The sequence below is a fragment of the Lactuca serriola genome, chromosome 3, assembly GCF_051521515.1.
Source record: "Lactuca serriola cultivar US96UC23 chromosome 3, Lser_US96UC23_V15, whole genome shotgun sequence".
Classification (NCBI taxonomy): domain Eukaryota; kingdom Viridiplantae; phylum Streptophyta; class Magnoliopsida; order Asterales; family Asteraceae; genus Lactuca; species Lactuca serriola.
Window position 1 is genome coordinate 74,748,802 of NC_136410.1, and position 9,638 is coordinate 74,758,439.

The 9,638-nt window shown below is 36.9% G+C and overlaps 1 protein-coding gene across 1 annotated transcript; it reads left to right on the forward strand.

Moving 5' to 3' along the window:
• The first annotated feature begins 1,178 nt into the window (after positions 1-1,178).
• LOC145092651 (uncharacterized) lies at positions 1,179-2,561 on the forward strand. Its single transcript, XM_079030612.1, has 2 exons — positions 1,179-1,332; positions 1,718-2,561. Exons 1-2 carry the CDS (start codon positions 1,237-1,239, stop codon positions 2,339-2,341), a joined length of 720 nt encoding a protein of 239 aa, XP_078886738.1. The 5' UTR covers positions 1,179-1,236; the 3' UTR covers positions 2,342-2,561.
• Positions 2,562-9,638: the final 7,077 nt, after the last annotated feature.

Here is a 9,638-nt window from a genome sequence, read left to right on the forward strand (position 1 = left end):
AATAATTAGTCGCAATAAATATTAGACTAAAACTTAGCGATAATAATGCTAGGTTATGTCAAAGGAAAAGACAGTTGCTAGAAGTGAAGCGCTACAACATAGTTAGTATTGAAAGTTGATTATAAGCATTATAGGATTGTTTAGTGATGAAATAAGAATTAAAATAAATGCTTAGTTCAATTAAGTTTGAATATTGGGTAGTATCTTATTAAGGGTACGCGTGTGATCGGAATAGAGAGTAGAAACTCTGTTTGAGGAGATTGATGATCAATGGAGCATGTCTTACGTATACAAGTACTTTCTAAGTACCAAGTATTTTTCAAAGCTTTGTGTCTTTGGTGCTGCTTGTGCCAGGGTATTATTATGTTCTAGGGTACGAGTCATACTCATACCAGGATACTATAATGTGTCAGAAGTACTATCATGTACAAAGTCCTTCTTTTTTGACACTATTGCGTGTCGGGCTACAGGAGCGTATGAGAGTACTTTATTAGTATTTGCCCATACTTTTTATTTTTTTATTTTGAAGAACTTTGGACTCATTGTTTCTTTTATGGAGTGATCGGACGAGCTTCACGTGTCAACGTTTCCTTTCACAAAGTAATCATGAGAATTTCGTAGACTGCCTAATAGAGTGTGTCAGTAATAGACCACTACCAAATATATTTGATGTTGTATTGCCGGATAGGGTGAGTCACAAAAACCTCATAAATGGTCTCTATGATTTCAAAACTTTTAACAAATATTCCATCACCCACATAAAAAGACTTAATTACCATTTTTAATATATTTTTTGATTTTCTTTATTTAAAACTATTTAAAAAAATGAAAGAATAAATAATTTGGGATTATATCCCCCCACCCCCACACATTGGTCAAGAAAAAAAAAAAACCACCACCATCTTCTTCCCAACTCACTTGCACTTAAGGACCATCTATAAAGTTTTTAAATTGAAAGGCTATATCTAAAATTTGAGAAAAGCAGAAGGACCATTTTTGAGATTTATCTAAAAAGAATATCAAATAGTGTCGCGACAAAAAATTTCAATACCTGCCAGGTCAATAATCCAACTCTCGTAGCTCAGAAATTCACATCAGCCGTCGGATAATCAGAATCAGCAGCAATCCCTAGCCGTCTGATCAATTTGAGAGCCTGATCTAATCCCTGTTCAAACTCCGATCTTTACTTAAATACCTTCCGACCCTCGCCTTTATCACATCGTCTTCCTCATCGCCATGGTTGAGCCACAAACTGATTCACCAGCTCCGGCTGGAGCACAAACCGATTCACCAGCTCCTTCTCCATACCAAGTTCTTCCCAAGTACCCCGAGGTAAAAACAATTTGACTTGTTATTTGTAATTTTGGGTTTTGTAATTTATATGTAACTTGATTAATCTTGAATTTTGTTGATGATAATCACTGGATGGACTTAATTGAACCTAATTGTTGTACTTTGATTCCGATTTTTCTAGCTATTTTATTTTCTTTGGGGCCCATTTTTAACCAACTTTTTTTTATTTTCTTGTTCGGTATTCAAATCGGCATATAGTGGCATTGGATAATGAGTTTGAGCATGATTCTTGATACGTATTGTTATGTTTTGTTTGGGGTTTCTGATTATTTTTACACGAATTTAGTTTGATTTGAGTTGAATTTACTATCTTGGTTTTGATTTTATGTATCTGTTGAGTTTGACTGATTTTGCCTCATTTCAGATGATTTTTGCTGCGATTGAGGCTGTAGATGAAAAGAACGGAGCTAACAAATCTGCGATTTCGAAGCAAATCGAAGCCACCTACGGCAGTCTCCCGACTGCGCACTCAACGCTCCTCTCACACCACCTCAACAAGATGAAAGCTAGCGGCGAACTAATCATTGTTAAGAACAACTACGTTAAACCCGATCCAAATGCGTCGCCGAAACGAGGTCGAGGCCGGCCGGCGAAACCAAAGCAACCTCTCCCGGAGGGCATCGTCGTTTCTCCTCCCAGACCCAGAGGCCGTCCGCCGAAACCTCGAGATCCTCTTGCTCCGGTCACTGATTCCACGCCTAGACCCAGAGGCCGTCCAAAGAAAGTTCAAGATCCACTCGCTCAGACGCCGGTGAAAGTTGGCCCGCCCAGACCGAGAGGCCGTCCGCCGAATCCGGATTCTGCTGCTAAAAAAGCTGCTCAGTCTTTAAGCGGCCGCAAACGTGGGCGTCCTCCGAAGGTAGGAGGGGCTTCAACCGCGTCGAAACCTCCGCCGCCAAGTGGTGAACGAAGGGGAAGAGGGCGGCCTCCTAAAGTGCAAACACCGGCAGCTGATTCGGTTGAAAAATTGATTGAAAAGCAAGATTAGTGTCAAAGGGGTTTAGTTGTAATTGTTCTTTCGTTTTTCTTCTTAAAAAGTACCATTTTCTTATAACTGATTTCAGTGAGGTCGGCTGTTGGATGTTAGCGAGTGTAATTGGATTGTAAATTCAAATCTTCTAGCTTAATTTTAGGCTAATTTAGGCCTCATTTTTTTCTTTGATTTTAAAAATGGAAATGGAGTTGAATGTGAACACTCACTTTTTTCATTTGAATTTGAAAATGGAAATGCATTTGAAAATTGATAGTGAGTTGTCAACACCTTTGTTTTTTGAATTTTGGGTCAAATATATAAATATAAAGTAGTTAATAATAAAGAAAACGATAAATATATCGGAGTAAATTATTATTATTAGTTTTTTTTGTGTGTGTTTGTGGTTGTCTTTTTCAACTTTTGAAATTCCTTTTCTTCTCACGCTCTTCCCATATAAGTTTTTTCCTCTAATCTTTCTCTCTATCTCTTTCATTTTTTCCTCTAATCTTTCTCTCCATTTGGGGTCATTAAAGTCGGATACTTTCATTAAACCTATAAATATCTCATTTAACAAGTTGGATCCTTTGTAGCCGGTTACCATGTGCTGATTTAACACTTAATTGACATGTTGGCACGGACGTTACTCCGTTATGTCCGTTTACCCATCACCTAATCTCACCCTTTTGCATATATACGTTCACTTTCTCAGAATCCTTCAGAAAGTCAACATTCATCACAAAATTAGGGTTTATGGTTTTTGAAGAAGATTAGGTTAGTGGAGAGTCGATTTCACAGGGTATATGTAATTTCTTTGAAGATTGTGTTATTACAGTTCTTTGTTCTTCAAAAGTTAACGAATAATGACAATACGTGTTTGTGTTTTTTTTAGGTTGTTATGATGGACTGGGATTCAGAACACGAAGGTAACACATACCCATTTTTTGGTTTACGCCAGCCTTTCTCTGGTCTTAATGAGATGGATTTTGAACTTCTTGGCATCTACATGGATCATGAGCCAGACGAAGAGTTTATTACTCCACTGGACAAGTGTAAGGATGCATTTCTTAATGTGTTACTAACTGATGAAAATATTAGAAACTCTAGTTTGACTAATGATGTAAGAGCACAAGTGTATCATCGTTGTGACTTGCAAAGTGATGAAGATGAAGAAGAGCAAGAACAGGTGATAAACAAGTACAAATTACATGATCCAAAAACAAGATGGGACAAAATGGAGCCAAAACTTGGTGACATTTTTGAGAATGTTAAACAACTGAAGTTTTGTATCCAAAACTACGTAGTCCACAATGGGTATCAACTCTACTTTGAGAAGTGTGATAGTACAAGAATACTTGTAAGATGTGGGAAAAGAAATGAGGATAATTGTTGCCCTTTTAGACTATATGCCTCATGGATGTTTAATGAAAGATCTATTCAAATCAAGGCTTTAGAAGCTACTCATGTTTGTGGTAGGAAGTTCAAACTTGGCTCTATGGTTACTCCTGAATGGATAGGTAGACACTACATAACTGAAATTGCAAATAAACCTAAGGTGAAGCTTAAAGAGATGATTACTGAGATCAGACAAAGGTTTAGGTGTGCTGTGTCTATAGGCCAATGTCGTAGGGCAAAGAAATGGGCCAAAGAGCTAATTGAAGGTAAATTGACTGAACATTATGCCAGAATATGGGATTATGCACAAGAGTTGTTAAGATCCAATCTATGACAACCCGAAATTTCCATTCTGAACAAACCATATCAAGCCAATAGAAGTAGAACAGTTACAGTGAAAACTCGGATTTCGAGTATAAGTTTGCAGTTTTCAGGATTTTACACCTAAGGAAATATTAGGAGAGTGGATGCACTAAGGTGTTGTGCAACACTGTAATTCCAATACTCTAGGACATTAGAGTTCATTCCGAGAATAGAAATATTTTCTGCCAAAAATCTCAGGACTATAAATAAAATTCTGAACCAAATTGGTTCATTAGTTGAATTCCAATTAGAGAAAAGCCAAATTCTCTCTCACGGATCTTCGGGTTTTTATCCCAAATTGTGAGTACACTTCTCTAGTTGTTTTGTAATACTTGTTATAAGCTTAGTAACATAGATTACATGCCAAATATGTGAGATCCGGGAGTTTACCGCCCAAGAACGTTCTTGGGGAGTAAACTCCATTTTAAGGTCCTTAAGGGTTCAAATGACCCTCAAAGCTTTAGAACTCGAACTAGAAGCCTCCAATTCATGCCTTATACCACAAAACAATTAGAATCCATGACTAGAAGGGAGTTTACGGCCAAGGAGCTTCTTAGGCCGTAAACTCCAAGTTTAAATGCCAAAATGCCCTTAAAACTTTCCCTAAAGCTTAGAATTGATGTTAGACATATAACCTAAAGTGTTATAGCCTAGCAAACATAAGGAAATCACAAAGAAAAAGGAGTTTACGGCCAAGGCAAACTCTTGGGCCGTAAACACCTTTAAAGGGGTCAAATGACACCCTAAATCCTTCCTTAAGCCAAGAAACAATTTGGGCATGTACCTAAAATGAGTTATGGACTAGTTAAAACACTTAGAACCCCATGAGTGAGGGAGTTTATGGCCCAAAAGGTTCCATGGCCGTAAACTCCATAAAATGGTGCCAAATGTGCCATAAACTCTTCTAAAGCCAAGTACCAAAACCTAGATTTGTTCCTAGTTAATTTAGAGGTTAGAAAGCACCATATAAACCCTCCCAAGGGAGTTTACGGCCGTAAACTCCAAGGGAATATGGTCTATGGGCCGTAAACTCCCCAAAGGAGTTCATATGGTACCTAAACACTTGTATGGCCTTGAAACAATTCCTCACTAGAGTTGTGATAATTCTAAGCACCATTTAGAGCCTTGCTTGAGAGTTTACGGCTAGGAGTTTACTCCCTTGGGCTGTAAACTCCAATGAATATGGTCTTTTGACCTTAAACTTCCATTAGGGGCATTGCACTCCTTTGTTGCGACCCATTAGCCTCCTAGCACTTGGCCAAAAGTGTTTTCCTCGCGCTTAAATGTTATTACTTGTATAATTAGTGTTTTAATCACTAATTATTTATATACATATGTTTTCATATGTAAATAGGATCATTGTGTGTGTCTAAGTCTTCACTTGACACCAAGCACTTGTCCGATCCTTCCGTACGATAACAGTCCGTTCAATTCCAGTCACTTACTGCAGGTGAGTTCATACCCCTTAACTAATGTTTTAAACTATTTTTAAATGTTTTACGAGGGGGGGATACAAGTAGAATCATGCTACTTATTATGTCAATCACATGTGATTAGTAAGTGGGATTATATACTTATTACATCAATCACATGTGATTAATATACAACATTCAAATGATTTGGCTACTCATTAGCCGTTTTACCAAACAGTTTCCTTCAAACGATTCTTATAAACATTTTACGTTTTAAACTCCTTATTGCACTGTACATTACCTTTCAAACTTATTTACAACTGTGTTTCAAACAAATGTTTTCTTGTACTTAAACTGTTTTATCAAACTTATGCCTTCAAATTGTTTTATAGATTGACATCAAGTTGATCTTTTCTTAAAATAATATTTATGTTTCAAATGTCTTACAAAACTTATTTATGCTTTTATATTATAAATTGCATGCCTCTATATGTATAGTTATATAAGAAATGTTTAAAAGACTTAGGAAGGCTATCCACCCTATTTCCTTTTTGCGCATTGAGATGTGGTCTGGTGGGATATCGGATACTCGTCCGAAGGTCGTTTAAATATTAGTTATATATCATGTGTACATATAAAGTCATAAAAGGTCCTTCCCGTTCCTCCCATGTCCTTGGGTAGCAAGGGTATACATCCATGTCCATATTTACCAGTTAGATTACTAGTAAACTACCATATGGGTAGTTTAGGAAGATACTAGAAACATTACTAGAACGCGATATCATACAATGAGTCAGTTCATTCATGAGTCAATACTTGCTAGATAGAGAGAGAACACATGTTACAGCTAGCACATTTACATGAGTACATTTACATAAGTACATATACATGATTACTTTTACATGATTACACTTACATGAGTACGCTTACATGAGTACAATTACATGAGTACATTTACATAAGTACATTTACATGATTACCTTTACATGATTACGTTTACATAGATAATATATGACGAGTTATCATTACATTTTATATGTATAGATATTGTTATGAAATCCTCATTCTTACCTTTACCTTGTGATACAATCACATAATTGACGAGATATAATGGATTTAATATCCTAGTACCAAAGGATACGTTGCGGGATTGACCATTCCTAGAATCTTTGTTAGCTACAGAGGTAAAAGCACATCCACGGATGTCAACGGTTGATACCATTACAGGTATACTTTAAGGGATTAACTATTCCTATACCCAGCTGTTAGCAACAGAGGTAAATGTACGTCTACGGATGTCTTAAAGTTAACACTGTTAGTTACTCTAGTACCAAAGGGTAATATTCAGGTTAGTTGTATTATTACCTTTATTTTGTGACTCAATCACATAACCAATGAGGTGAATTATATTTAAGTATCCTAGTACTAAAGGATACAATTTCTTATGATAATAATAGTAACACAGTCGAGTCTTGGTAGAAGACTACATTGAGAACAGTTAGGTCTTGGTAGAAGACTACATGGAGAACAATCAAGTCTTGGTAGAAGACTACATTGAGAACAGTTAGGTCTTGGCAGAAGACACCCTTATATAATAATAGGAATCATAGGGATTTCTAGGGTTTTTAAAACGTTTACAGTTGTTTTAAAAACATTTTCATACTTATACGAGCTTTCTTTCAAAACAATGTCAAGTCTTTAATTACAAGTTCTACAAATTAAGACACATTAATACTTATGATCTCACCAGCTTCAAAGCTGATACTCGCTTTCAAAATTACTTGTATCCTCAGGTCATCATAGACAGGTACCGATGCAAGGAGAAAGGAAGATGGAGCTTGTTCAAGACTTATCTTTCATTTTGATTTACGCTTTCGTGTTTATCAAAATTTGACAGAACACATTTGTATAATAATTATATTATTAATGCAATGGATGATGTTGTTGCTTGTTTACTACTTTACATTGTTGTTGATATTATACATGACGTCCTCCGCCCCAAAACGTTTCCGCCGTTCCTGGTTTCGGGGTGTGACACAATCCAGGTTCTACATGTAAGGTGTGTGTAACTGTCAATCCAGATGGGATAAACTATTTTCATAGGTTTTATATTGGTTTCAAAGCTATATGTGAAGGCTGGAAAAGAGGGTGTAGAAGAGTTATTGGTTTGGATTGGTGCTTTATGAAGGGAGCAGTAAAGGGTGAGTTGTTGACAACCATAGGTAGAGATGCCAATAATCAGGTCTACCCAATTGCTTGGGCTGTTGTCGATGTTAAGAATAAGGCTAACTGGACATGGTTCCTTGAGCTTCTAAGGGATGATTTAGATCTTGATATTGGAAGAGGTTTGGTAGTGATATCAGATCAACACAAAGTAAAATTTAACATACTTGTCCTCTACTTAATTGCATAATTATCTTATTACATATTTGTCCTTTATTAAACTAATTAAATGGTTGTCTGGTAGGGTCTGCTTGAATCTGTGAAAGATATTATGCTTCATGTTGAACACAGGAATTGTGCTAGGCACATTTATGCCAACTTTAGAAAGGCTTTCACAGGTGTGGAGTATAAGAAGTTGTTTTGGGCTGCCTCTATGAGTTGCACAGAAGGTGACTTCAAGAGGGATATGGAAAGCATCAAGAAATTGAGCCTTTCTGCATATGAATACTTGATGTCAAAGCAACCAGAAACATGGTGTAGAGCCTATTTTGGAACAGGTTATGCATGTGAAGCAGTTGAGAATGGGATCTCAGAGTGCTTCAACTCAATAATATTGGATGCTAGGAAACAACCTTTGATCACTATGCTTGAAGAGATACAGATTTATATCATGGACAAGTTTGCTTACATGAATGTGGAAAGTGAAAAGTGGAATTCAAATGTTTGTCCAAAATTTTTGAAAAAAATGAATAGATTTGGGAAAAATATGAGGTACTATTTTATGCTTTCTAAAACTTATCTTAATCATTAATTATTGTTATTAACTAGATACTTGATTGTAGGTTCTGGGGAATAATTCATAGTCAAGGGCATGTGTTTGAGGCCAGAAGAGGGTGTGACAGTTATAAGGTGGACTTAGATGATATGACATGTTCATGTAGGCTGTGGGATTTGGCTGGCATCCCTTGTGTGCATGCAAATGCAACAATTAATTTTATCCATCAAACACCAGATGCATACATCAATGCATACTTCTCTAAAGAGAAATTTAGGAAATGTTACTCAACAAACATTGAACCTGTTAATGGCAACAATCTTTGGGCCCAAACTGAATACATTAAGCCATTGCCTCCAATGTCTAGGAGGATGCCTGGTAGGCCTGCTACCAAAAGAAAGAGGCATGCCAGTGAGAAAGAGAGCAAGTTTTCAACAACAAAAGTGAAGGTTGCAAGAACTACCAGATGTGGTAATTGTTTGGAATATGGTCATAACAAGAGGGAATGTAAGAATGAGAGAAAACAATATGTGCCTCCCCCACCAAATAAGACAGGAAGGCCAAGAAAACATCCCATCCCCCATGTGTCTACAAGCCCTGGTCAACCAAATATCCCAAGTTAACCTTCATGCTCTAACACAGTGAGGAGGAGTCCAAGAAAACATAACACATTAAGGATGATTCCCAGAAAATATAAACAACAGGCAGGTTCTAAAATATTAAGGAGAAATAGTATTGATGTACCAAGGAATAAGTTGTGCACAAGGAGAGGTGGTGGGAGGATTGGTCAGCAACTATAGGTACTCAAGAGAGTGTGGTTCAAAAAGTTCCAGTTGTTGATGAAGGTGAAAATGTGATGGGTGATAATGTGGCTCAAAGTGTGGTTCAACAAGTTCCGATTGTAGAAGAAGGTGTGGTGCAGGAAGAAGGTGTTTTGCAGGAAGTTCCAGTAATTCATATTCAAGATGATCATATGATGCAAGAAGGAGAATGTAGTCAAGCAAGTGTGATGGAAGGTAGTGACACTTTTGGGCATGTAGGATCCAATATTGGTAGGAAGCTTAAATCAATAAATGATGAAATTGAACAAGGTATTGATGCAATTTTAGAAGGGGTTAACTTCACAAACAAAACAAAGTCCAGTCCACTAAATGGTGACAATGAGGTGGAAGATAACCAGTTTATTGAGTTTACTGAGGGCAAAGAG

Coding starts and splice junctions, on each gene's coding strand:
- LOC145092651 (XM_079030612.1), top strand. CDS start 1,237: ATGGTTGAGCCACAAACTGATTCACCAGCTCCGGCTGGAGCACAAACC. Junction 1,333..1,717: donor TTCTTCCCAAGTACCCCGAG/GTAAAAACAATT, acceptor GCCTCATTTCAG/ATGATTTTTGCTGCGATTGA.